This window comes from Miniopterus schreibersii (genome assembly GCF_964146895.1).
Source record: "Miniopterus schreibersii genome assembly, chromosome: 10".
NCBI lineage: Eukaryota > Metazoa > Chordata > Mammalia > Chiroptera > Miniopteridae > Miniopterus > Miniopterus schreibersii.
In genome coordinates, this window is record NC_138110.1 from 75,404,593 (window position 1) to 75,417,320 (window position 12,728).

Here is a 12,728-nt window from a genome sequence, read left to right on the forward strand (position 1 = left end):
GCTGATAACTCTTTGAGATCCTGTTTTTAATTTTTCTGGATATATAACCAGAAGTGGGATTGATGGATCATATGGTAATTTAATTTTTTTCTGTGTCTCATGCTTCTTATTTAACATCAAAGTGATAAGTGATGTGGGGATTAAAATCAAGAGCATCACTGAGCTTCACCTTCCCTCCAGCCAGTTCCCCAAACTCATACCCCCACACCCTTTATGCTCCCAATTCTGTAGTGAAGAAAGAACTTAATCCTGGAACGATTCTCAGGTTCTTTCCCCCACTCTCCCTGTCCTGGGAAGGCTGGCGGCTCCATATGAATGCATGGAGGAGCCCAGAGTGGTGACACACACAGAGGGAAGGGCTTAACTCTAGGGAACGGGACGGAGGAGTACAGTGTAGTGAAGTAAGGGCCTGAATAGCCTGGGCTACCACAGTGGGGCCTTGATCTCAGAGGAAAGGATACTGGTCTGGTAATTCTATTTTTAATTTGTTGAGGAAGCTCCATACTATTTTCCACAGTGGCTGTACCATTTTACATTTCAGCTAACAGTGCACAGGGGTTCCAACTTATTCATGTCTTCACCAACAGTTGCTTTTTTCTAGGTTTGTTTGTTTTTATAGTCGCCATCCTGATGGGTATGAAGTGGTAGCTCATGATTTCGATTTATATTTCCTTAATGATTAGTGATTTTGAGTATCTTTTCACATGCTTATTGACCATTTATATCTCTTCTTTGGAGAAATGTCTATTCAAGTCCTTTGCCAATTTTTAAATAAGGTTGTTTATTTTTTATTGTTATCTAAGTTCCTTATATGTTCTGGATATTTACCCCTTATCAAATATATGGTTTCAGTTATTTTCCATTGTTCAGCTTGTCATTTCACTCTGCTGATTGTTTCCTTTGACACGCAAAATTTTTAAGTTGGTGTAGTCCTGTTTGTCTGTTTTTATTTTGTTGACTCTGCTTTTGGTCTTCAAGAGATCATCACCAAATCTACTGTCCTGAAGCTTTTATCCTATGTTTTGTTCTAAGAATTAATAGTTTTAGGTCTTCTATTTAAATCTTTAATCATTTTTGAGTTGATTTTTCTGTATGGTGTGAGGTAAGGGTCCAACTTCTTTCTTTTGCATGCAGATATCCAGTTATCTGTGCCTTTTTTTAAATATATAGAAACAAAAGCCTACCAGTTGCTGAAGCATTCTACCCTTCAGGATAATACAAACCAAACTGAAGACAGATTCCAGAAGGATGCTTCTGCATCACAGCTGTCAGGTAAGCAAGGGCTGATCCAGCACTGAAAGTCAGTGTCTGGGACACACAGCACAGGGCGGTGGCCAGGGCTGTGTTCAGGGAAGTGTGGTCATTCTTTGAAGGTTTCTGGAGTTTGCTTTGTAACAAACTGTCACTGGGTCAGAATGAGCCAGTGCTTTTTCAGTCATTTCAATCATTAATGAACAGGAGTTTGGAAAAGTCTTCCCTCCTGGATTCGTGCATCATGATAGTAACTTTTCACTAAGTACCACAGGAGATACCCCAAATTCCTTTTCCCCCCACATCTTCTAGTTTCTTAATCACTAATGGGGAGCATCATCCTAGGCTACCTCCCTCATCAGAATTTTGGGGTATTTGGGGGGGTTCTTTAGATGAAAAGACTAAATTCCAATAAAAACTAGTTTTAAGCTTAAATGTAATTTCGTCAGTCTAGGATGTTTGTTTTAAGTGTAATTTTCTCTGTTTTACTTTATTATTGTATTTTTATTATTTTCAGTGGTTTTTATTTTATTACACCTTTTTTTTAGTATAAGTTACCTCAGTTCCCTCTGTAAGAGCAAATGGATTAATCCTGAAGGAAGAACACTGGAATGTTCCTTTCACATAAAGTGCCTTGCCGTATTTTACCTCTCAGACTGAACAACGATTTCTTTTTTTTAAAATATATCTTTATTGATTTCATAGAGAGGAAAGGAGAGGGAGAGAGAGAAACATCAATGATAAGAAAGTCATTGATCAGCTGCCTCCTGCACGCCCCCTACTGGGGATCAAGCCCGCAACCTGGGCATGTGCCCTGACTGGGAATCAAACCCCAATCACCTGGATCCTGGGTCCGACACTCAACCGCTGAGCCACGCCCGGCTGGGCTGAACAATTTCTTAATGTCACGTACTTCCTGTCCATGTTCAGATTCCCACCTGTCACTTAGACGTGTTCACCTTACAGACTTTTTTTTTTTTTTTTGAGAGACATACTTATGGTGCATCAGACTTGCCTTTGAAGAGCTATTTCCCAGGTAATTCTAGTGTTAGAATCGGCTGCTGCAAAATTAAGTTATTTTGGCTGTTTTGAGGATTCAGTGATCCACTACAAGTTAAATGCCCAGCACTGTGCCTGTTGGAGAAGAGCCTCCAGGGAGGGCTGGCGTGTTGTTGGCAGTGGTTGTTTGCAGTCAGAGAACATGAGACATTGTAGTTTGTTGAGGTGTAAAGTGGGTCCTCTGCCCCTAGTGGGGGCTTTGTCACTCTGGAGAGGTATAGCGCCTGCCTGTGAGCCCTTAAATGCTCGTTTTTATCACCTTCCTCACAGCTGAGTCACAGAGGTAAACCCCAGAGGGATCTTATCCAACCCCCTCATTTTTCAAGTGAGGCCCCAAGAGAGTAACGTCTCTTTCTGAGCATTATGGCTGGTTAGCAGGTGCATCGTTTGGAAGGTGACTTTGTGTGTTTTTGGTAAGTATACTTTGGATAGTTCATTGGACAGGTTCAAAGGATGAGTAAATTTGATATAAGTTGTAGCCTGTTGGGTGTGTATCAAAATTACAGTACTACTAATATACTAGTAATTAACATTTTTGTTAATTTATTCATAAGTGAAGTGATGCTATACGTATTTTATACTCAAGCACCTGTGTCCAGGTTCCTCACTCTACACTTACAGTGACACTGCGCTTTGCAACATTCTGAATTTCCCACTATTAGGATCTTAGAAATGCTTCTAATAGCATTGGGTGTCATTGTGGTTAGATACTGCCTCTGATATTTATTTTACATTTGATCGTGCATTACTTTTTCATTCTCATTCTCACTCTGATCCTAGGGACTTCTCTGAGCTCCAAAAAGAAGCAGGAAGTAGGCTGGGAGGGCAGAGGGAAATGGAAGCCAAGTGCCCCTGTTAAACCACACAGCACTGTTCCAGGTAGCGGTGGGGATGTGCCCTCTGAACTCAGGAGCCATCCTGTCTCTAAAGAAAGCCACTTAAACCTTGTGCCTTTTTTTCCATATCTGAAATGACCAGGTCCTGTTAAGCACATGCAGACCCTGCTCAGGCTGAGCATGGACACATTATCAAGAGAGTTGCTCCTCTGCAGAGGTTATATGCAGGCAAGCAGATTACTGGTTAGAAACTCAGCAAATGCCTGTTGCTGAGATGCCCTTGCTCTCTCTAGCTGTGATCTTGGGCAACTGCTAGTTAAGAATCAGGCTTGTAACAAACACATCCAAGGCTGAGGGCTTCCAGGAGGCACAGGTCAGGAATTGCCCTGCAAATTGGGGGCATCGTGGGCTTTCCCTGGCCCCAGGGAAAGAGGTGGATTGTGCATCTTCCCCATCAACCTTTTCAGGCTGGTGAAAGAGTGGCCTTGATGGTTTTCAGTGGAGATTCAGTCTCCTCTGCAAGATGGAAAAATAGAGGATTTGGGAGAGGCACTTAAAGGTGGGTGGGGTGGGCCACTGTCATCCAGGAGTGTCAGCTACTCCTGCGGCCTGGTTCCTAGCACCCATCATCTTGGTGCCTATGTGTTATAGCAGTGTGAATTATCCAGAGCTCAATGCCGTAGTTGAGACCCATGTGCTTACACATGCATCTCGGTCATTTAAAATGCTGTTCTTTGAATGGTTTTATTTTTCACTTTTCGTGACTTCTGTGTGTCACTGGAAACCCCCCACTTCCTTTCAGCACTCTACCAGCATGTTATTCCTTGCCTCAGAAGCTCCCTTTCTCTCTGTGGCTTGAACAGCATCTTCCTCTGTTGATGTTTGTTTTACCAAAGTTATTGCGAGGTCCCTTCCTTTTTTCTTGCGCCTGTTGCTGCGTGGAGGCTAATGCTCCCGCCCTTGTTTGTGCTTGTCACAGGTTTGAACATTGGCAGTGATACAGTGAAGACAAAGACAACTAACAGAATCACTTCGGAAGCGAGTTTTTCATCTAGCGAAGGAAGTCCTTTGTCAAGGTAAAGTCTCGACAGCCTCTCTGAGTAGTGGCAACAAGATGAGAAATGTCCTACGCAGTGAATCGGACTTTAGCTACATGTTATTTTGTTGTGTGACTTGATGGAAGGTTATGGTTTTGGGTTTTGTTTATCTAAAATAACAGTTGAAACTTTAGTCTACCTTTGAAAATATTTGCACCAGAGCCAAGTATTGTTTTGCAGCTGTTGTTTCCTTGGCTTAAGACTCAATTGACACCTCAGTGAACCACAAATTAGCGTCTACAGCTGCTCGCAGTAGGGCTGCTTAGAGACCACACAATGGAAAAGGGCAGAGAGAACAGCGGACCTTAAAGGAAATGGAGTGGCCTGTTCCTTCTTTCCGAGACAGCTGATGTGTATACTGGCACTAGCTGGATAGCTGTTTTTGCACTCTTCTTAAGTATTTGGGCTCAATTATACTTTCCTTTTCTGATATTTTCTTGCTTATTTTCCATAAAGAATAAAATTTATTTTTTCACATTTTTTCAACTATAGCACTTCTTGTAAGTTTTTCAAGCAGTGGTGAGTTGTGTGCTGGATTTGTCACCAACATAAAATGCTAATCGTGCAGCAGCATTGAGTCCCTCAGGAAGAATTTATAGATGGGAATAGAAGCATTTGTCTGACAAAACACCTGCCTTTTTTGCTTTGGGATAAATATTTAAAACAGCACAAGTTTCCTTTTGCAGTAACATTTCTCATTTTAAAAATCCTTTAGATGATTGCATTACATTTGAATTAACTGCTTAGCCCAATTAAATTTTAAAACAGGAACTTTACATTCTAGTATCCCATAAGATAAAATGATTTGATCCAGAAATACAGTATTTTTAAATGAAAAAAAACTATCTTCATTTTATATTTTGAGAAACATTACAATATTTTTAGGACTGATTTTCTGAATTTCAGTTCCTCTTTTAGAAACCTGATAAGTTCAATTTTAGGGAATTATTAATTTAATTATCAGAAATTATATTTAATACTTGGGTTTTCATCCATGTTTTTGAAGGAAGTGTGAAATGAATTATGGGTCAAGAAGAGTATTAAAGTATTATATTTTTATGATTATACTATAAATTCAAGTTCTGTGTCTTCTAAAAGAAATTTTAAAAGATGGTAAATTCTACAGGTAGCTTTTAGAGCTTAATGTTACCATTTGGCATAATAATACATGCATTTAGTTTTTAAAGATGGTTAGAAATGTTTATTTTTATTATATTTTAGAGGCATTAAAAACTCGATTCTTCTTAAGCTTTTCTTTATATATAGTCTTCAGGGAATTTTTAAATACATTTAGAAAGCAGTTGGATTCCTTAGAACATTTTCTCAGCCTGATCATTTCATGTCTTATACCTATACTCCATTACAAAAATCAGTCTTTTTTCTTTTTCATTTTGAGCCAGGGGCGTTTTGTTATTACTGTTGTTTCTGCATGAAATTAATTTCCTAAATAAATTATAAGTAACCACATCACACCCTTTGAGAAAAAGAAAGTTTTCATGGAAGCTGTGGTTCTAATCCAGTGAGGAAAGGTCTGGGCGCCAAGTAGTGGGTTTGGATTTTTCTGGTTTGTTCCTGTGCGGTGTTTGGTGTTGTTAACACGCCACCCCGGGCTTTGGAGAGCGCTGGTTTTGCTGTCTGTGCCTGAATTCACTGAAATTTCTTAGAGGCTTACATTTAAAGATCCCACTTACTACAGTCACTCCTCGTGCTTTATTGCTTTTACAAGTGGTCTCGAAACCAGTACTTGAGAATAAACATAACAGTGCAGTGCTGCTGTAGCACTTTAAAAAATTCTTCTTTGCTCTATTTTGTCAGTGAGCTGATGAGCAACCTCACAAAAAAAAAAAAAAAAAAAAAAAGACCCTGCTGGACCTAAAAAAAAAAAATAAAAAAAAAATGGCTTCCTCTGATGTCCTAGAGACAATAATTATGATGTGCTAGTTAAGCCCAAACTACAGCTGAGGGATTTTACTTTAAAGCAGTGGCTTGGGCGCAAAAATACATTTATAGCTCTTTGTCTGCACCTCATTATGTGTGGGCCTGATTCATTAAGTAATTGGTTTGCAGTTGTTTACATGAGTATTAAGGCCTTCTTTTCAGCCGCCTTTGAGAGATACATTGTGCAAATGTTGCCTGCGATGAATGCAGAATGAGGGCCAGAGGGTCCGTCCTATTGGCTAAACAGTGCACTCTGTTGAAAAGCTAGAGAAAGGGATTGGGTGCTGCTTTGCATAGCAATGGCTTTCTTAATAAGCGTTTCAGATTAATACACACAAGCTATAAAAGATGCAAAGAGATACTCTTAGCACATTTATACATGCTCAGTTCATTGTGATGGTGGTGCGGTCCGGGTGCTTTCATTTTCCGTTTTTCAGAGCAGCAGCCTCAGTGCATGAGCCGTAATAGAATCCGATGTTTATTGTATTATAAATCGCAGGCAAGCAGGCAGATCGGCAACAGTTTATTATTAAAGATTCTTTCAGTGTAAATCTTTTTCTACCATTGTATCTGCTTCGGCAAAATCATTTTGTGGTTGAGTGGGGATGAAAGGCATAATGTACGAAGGAGTGAGTCCTAATAGGAGGCTGTTCTCCAAGTAAAGACCACTTGTTCCCTTTTGTTCAAGGGTGCATGCCAGTGCTTCCTCTCCTCTGCAAGCATTGTCTTGCTTTACCTTCCCCAGGAAGCGCTTTCACTCTCCCGGATCCATTTATTCAATGGAGAGTATATTTTAACAGCCTGTCGTGTAACTTCAGTTTACTGGTTGGATCGAGATAACGTTTTACTGAAAGAAAAGGATGTGTGCTTACAACATAATTGCTGGGGGGTGGGGTGAGGGAAGGTAGCTGAGGTCACCCAGCCATCGCAGGCACCCTGGCAGGGCCTCCTTGGGTGGCATTCTGTGCCAGCCCTGCAGCCACAGGAGTGACCAGCGGAGGGCGCCAGGCTGCAGCTGATGCTCTGGGGAGCTGCGGTATTTCTTCTTGCGTGGTCACTCTGCCATTTCCCCCTGGGGTGATATGAAGATCACAAAGAAATAAAAATGAGATTTTCTGGATGTCCTTTAGGTTCTCATCTAAAAGCCCCCATCTGCATCTCTGGTTTAGCAAATCTTCATTCTCCTACTGAATTAGCAGCTTCCTAAATAATCCACATGCTTTGCATCATAAACTAATATAGTTTTATTTTCTGCACAGAGCACGAAAGAACAGTGGCTTGATTAGCTGAAGGAAAGGAGTTAGTTAACAAGTTGACCCCAGGCAGCTAAAAAACTGGCATCTGCTGCAGGGTTCCTAGTCAACCATCAGGGGGCGCTCAGACTTTGTTGAATTAGACTGTCTCAGACTTTAATCTGCCTCTAAAACTTAAAATTAGTACAGTATTTACAAAGATTTTTTCGCGCACTTATTGGGAATGTTTTTTCTTTCTGGATTATTATTATTATTTTGCCTTTTACTTTTCAGAAACATGTCTGTTTTGAGGAAAATTCTAGCTGATGATGCTATGTGAGACATTTTAATACTGATTTTTAGCTAGCAGTCAAAATCACTGAAAATTATAGAATTCAGCATCTAGAGACCACAAATTCTCATAATTTAGTTATTTTCCAGTTTATACCAAGACCCTAGAACTGGACTTTAGGACATTAGTTCTGCTGTTTTCCAAATCCTTCTCCCTATAAGCCAACAATGAGCATCAATGCCCTACCCTGTTCTACCTCTGCTGCTGCCAGTCAGGAGTTCCTGTTGCTTACACCCACCAAGGACTGAGTGGCCTGCACTCTGCAATGCCCTCCCAGCCAGCTCCCTTAGGTCCCTGTGCTCACGGGACAGCCACATGTCACCTCATACAGCATGCTCTGTCATATGTGCCAGCTTTTATTCCTGCTCTTTTGCTGGAATGTTGCTGCCTCACTCTCACCTGGCTGATGCCTGCTAGATTTTCAAGGCTTAACTTTTAACCTTCTGAAAGTTTCCTAAGCAGAGACCCTGGTCCTATGGCTATTTCTGTTATATCATCTGTTGCACAGGGGGGAGGTACCCTTCCCCCACCGTGAGCTCCTCACTGAGGTTTGGGGGGCTTTTCTCAATCACCAGTGCTCAATAACATTGGACTTTCTGAGTAAGTGATCATCAATATATAGCTCCACCATTCACTCAAATGTCATTTTTTTATAAAAGCCACTTGCACAGTTGCCCTCACTTCTGTATGGCATCATGTACTCAAGCAGCGGAATCACACACTCCATAAAGTTATCTGCATGAGAGTGCAGGAGAGGTACCCAGGAGAGGCCAAGTTGCAAACCAAAGCTAGCTGTCACTAGTTCTGGGCCTGGGACCACTTAGCAAGAGGTACTGGGACTCAGAGGCCAGATGCTGCTTGTTTGAAAGATTTTAGGAAGGTCCAAAGCATGAGGCAATAGAGGCTATTTGTATGGAGAAGCCACTGGAAATGGCTTGGATGGGCTGGCAAGTTGAGTGGGGCGGGGTCTCAGGGAATCACAGGGTGGGGGGTTGTCGAACAGTGTGATGGAGACTCAGATATGATGCCTGCCTGTCAGCTTTGTGGGGGAATGGGAGGCTTCAGAAAAGGAGCAGTGGCCTCTGCCAGCACTTTATCTGGCAGACAGCTGCGCCCCCATCTCTTGCCTTGATACCAGAAAATTCAGTGCCTCCGTGTATGTCCTGGTTCCTTCCCAGCTGCTGCCCCAGCACGGGAGCTCCGAGGGAGTGAGTCCAAGTCAGTCCCTGCCCGGGCCCTTTAAGAGGAGCTGCCCGGGACTGCAGCAGCCGCTGTGTCACTCAGCCTCAATCCCTGCTGGTTTTCACAGCCAGAAGCTGTGGGACTTCTCTTCTTGGCTCTGGAGCCCTGGGCTGGGAGGCCTGGTGTGGGGCCGGGACCCCTCGATCCTCAGGGGGGACTTCCACAGCTGAGATAACCCTCCCAATTCTAAACCTCCACAGGTGGGTGTAGGGTCGGCCTGTTCCTCGTCTCTGCCCCTCCTGCCAGTCTCAGTGTGGCTTCTTTAAATCCCTAGTTGTAGGACTTTCATTCAGCTCAGTTTTAGGTGGTTCTGAGTGATGGTTTTTCTGTAGTTTAGTTGTAATTTTGATGTGGTTGTGGGGCTGAACATTGAAGAATTTAAGTGTAATTTAAAAACTGAATGATGCTCCCACTGGGGACTTTTAAATTAATTAAAATTGCAAAGGCTCTTGAAAAGGAGCACTGAGATGGGCATCACATCCCACAGGGGTTTATTGGCCTTAGGAAACACGCTGCTAGGTATTCAGAGCCATCGACACTTGCATTTTTATGCATGTGATACATGGAGACCTAAACTCCCTACTTTAGGGATTTCTCTTTTAATTTGTCTACAAGTGCTAAAGCTTTACAATTAGTGCTTTCCAGAGATGGAGGGGAAAGCGGTCCTCTGCCCCACTGCCATGCATTCATCCTCCAGAAACAGCACAGCACAGTGCCCTGTGGCACATGCGGGCCGAGTGGAGTTGGACCCAGCAGCTGCGGAGCCAGCCCTCGGGGAAGCAGGGTTGCTGTCGCAACAGGGGCCCTCCCGCCAAAGCATCAGGAACACCTCTGGCCACAGCGGTCCTGACATTTTCTTTTTGCTTTAGAAAGTTGGGGAGTAAATTTAAAATTTCTGGCCTTTCAGTGAATAACATGCTTATTTCCTAAGGCGCTAGATGTAAAATATTAGTCTGGTTACCTTTTCTGTAGAACTCAGGCTGTTTCTCTGTTTTACAGCCATGAAAACAAGAGGAAACTAACTACTACCTTAAAGTCTAAAGGTAAGAGAAACAACTGGAGGCCGGACTGTCTTTCTGTGTTTTGTCCAAAAGACCTGTTTGTGGCATGTCTTGTTTTCTTGTGTGAGGGCTGTGAAGCACGCCTGTGGTCCTGAGGGCAGCCCTTGCTGCCCTCCCTGGGGTGATGCTGTCTCTGAGGGGTTGGGGGACTTCAGTGACAGGGGGCTGTGACCTGTGAATACACGGTGCCATAGGTCAGAACCTAGCATTTTAACTTGCAAGTATGAATATGTGGGAGATCCTGACCTCCACATGACTGATTACCAACCCCCTGTATTCCACCTCTGAAGTGTTGCTCTGTCCCCATCCCCACTGCTAACACCCTGCTGGTGCCCACTGCTCAGGACAGGACAGAGCTCTTGCAGGAGACTCAAACTGGCCTCTCACATCCAGCCCTTCCCGACTCCTGACTGTCCTACAGCTGCCCGCGGCATCTAAAACCTCATCTGATCTCCTTCCCTTCCTGAATAGGAACTGCCGATGCCTCCCCACTACCTACAGGATAAAGCCCGTAACTTTCTCCTTTGGTCTGGCCCCATCCCTGCTCTCCAGCCCTGTTCTTCCCAGACTCCTGTTGTCTGTGGGTCTGGTCACACCAGCTTTTTCCAGATATACCACACTTGCACTCTCTGCCTTGGCTCATGTTGTTCCTTCTCTGCAACTTTCCTTTTTTCTTTTCCTCAGCCTAGCGAGCTCCTATTCACCCCCCAACACCCAGTCTAACCTTCCTTTCACACTAACATTGTGGCATGTTCCCCGCTGAACTTGGGCTCTCTCTACTCCTGTCACCTTAAACCCACTTCCAGTGGTTTGTAATTGAGAGCATAGGTTTGCGTCAGGCCACGAAGGTGGGACTCCTGGCTTGACCACCCACTAACACTGATTTGGCCAGTTACTGAACCTCTTGCAGCCTTCATTTGATCAGTAAAACAGAGATATCAATAGTTACCTTACCAGGTTGGTGGAAGGATTAAATGGAGTCATATATAAGAAGCCATCACAGAGCTGGCAGATAGTGCCATGTAGATATTGGTAGTCATGTACATTGTCAATGTAGCAGACAGTATGCCCCACCCCATCCTGTCTGATCACTTTGAGGGTCACTTCAAAAGTTCATTGACATGTCCTTGGTCTTCTACATCAGGCCACTGTGCGTCTCCACCTGAGGGCTTTATCTGGCCACAGGAGTAGATAAAGCTCCTTTCTCACAGGGCAGCCCTAAGCGCCAGGGAGTTGATGCCCTGGTTGAGAACAACCCCGAACAATGAGACATGAGAGTTGGTGTGTAAATAACCTTACACCGTCATTCTTTCTCGGGACAATTCGAGGAGAGTTCCACAGTCTCTCAGAGGCCCCCACAGGACTGAGCCCTAGGTTTCACCACTGCCAGCCTTTCTCATTAACACCCTCTGCGGGTTCCTCCCTTCCCTGTGTCACTCTCCCAGTCCCCCCAGCCCCCATTATTCCCAAGATTACCTCCCAAACAACTCTCATGCACCCAGACCTTTGTGTCAGTGTAAACCATGTCTCCCTTCCCTCTGCTCTTGTGAGGAGCAGAAGAGACCAAGGTGGAGAGGCAGCTGAGTGAGGTGGGGTCCGACCTGACAAAACACCCTGCTTCTGTGCTAATACTGATTTCAAATCCCAATCCTACAGTAAAGAGTTGGACACAACAGAAGGGAAAAGAAAGTATTCTGCTAAGTGTTTTCCATAACAGTACATAGAACACACTGAAATACGTAAATCTGTGCAGTATTGACATGCATTCCAGGTGTATCTGGTCAGGTACATCACATGGGGTCCTTAGTAGGCCTTTTGCAAACCGGTGCACCAATTAACCAGTCCAGCTGATTAAACCGGGCTATTCAGGGTACAAAAATGTTAAACAGCTGTCTGGTTTTCTCTTCCAGCCTTCTGGGGTGAGTCTGATGACAGTAACTCAGAAATTGAAGCCGCTTTACGTCCTAGAAACCATAACACATCCACAGATGATTTTGATGATTTTTATGACTAATAAGCTATAACAGCTGTTGAAATAAAGTATCTAAACAAATTGAAACCCTGTCTTCATATGTGATTTCCAAACTAAACATGTTCTTTTAAGTTTTCTGATTATTTAATAGGAAAACTTGGGTCCACATTGCTATTCTACTGAAACTTTATGACATAATTAGGAACTGGCATATTCATTTTTCAGTACTGTCAAAAAGCAAAGTGATGAATGCAGTGCCCAGTAAAATTCAAATTGTTTTCTTTGTAGAAAATGACACACTGATCCTCAAATTCATATGGAAATTTAAGGGACCCAGATATGCCAAAACAGGTTTGAAAAAGAAAAAAAAAGTTTCAAAACTGAATGTGAAATAAAGAGCTTCCCAGACAAAAATCAAAAGGCTAAAAGAGTTCATTACCACCAAACAAGCATTGCAAAAAATGTTAAAGGACTGCTGTAAGAAGAAAGAGAGAGAGAGAGAGGAAAATACATATAAAGAAAGAAATGGCAATAAATAAGCACCTATCAATAATAATTTAAGACTGGACTCATGGCAAGAGTGCTCGAGACAGTGGGAATAAATGGTGACGGACGGAGACTTGACTTTGAGTGGTGAACACACAATACAGCACAGAGGTGATGTGTTATAGAATCACACACCTGAAAC

At 43.1% G+C, this 12,728-nt stretch overlaps 1 protein-coding gene across 6 annotated transcripts in view; it reads left to right on the plus strand.

Annotated features, from left to right (window-relative positions):
• KIZ (kizuna centrosomal protein) overlaps positions 1–12,127 on the plus strand; it is a 73,611-nt gene extending 61,484 nt beyond the window's left edge. For 2 of the 6 annotated variants that reach the window (XM_081149181.1, XM_081149184.1), the window contains 5 exons: positions 1,171–1,272; positions 3,091–3,189; positions 4,126–4,222; positions 10,007–10,050; positions 11,979–12,127. In XM_081149181.1, coding sequence (XP_081005307.1) covers positions 1,171–1,272; positions 3,091–3,189; positions 4,126–4,222; positions 10,007–10,050; positions 11,979–12,082 — 446 coding nt within the window. In that variant the 3' untranslated portion in view covers positions 12,083–12,127. Of the gene's footprint in view, positions 1–1,134; positions 1,273–3,090; positions 3,190–4,125; positions 4,223–10,006; positions 10,051–11,978 lie in introns of all 6 variants that reach the window. The other 4 variants (XM_081149183.1, XM_081149185.1, XM_081149180.1 and 1 more) reach the window with 3 other exon arrangements.
• The last annotated feature ends 601 nt before the right edge of the window (positions 12,128–12,728 follow it).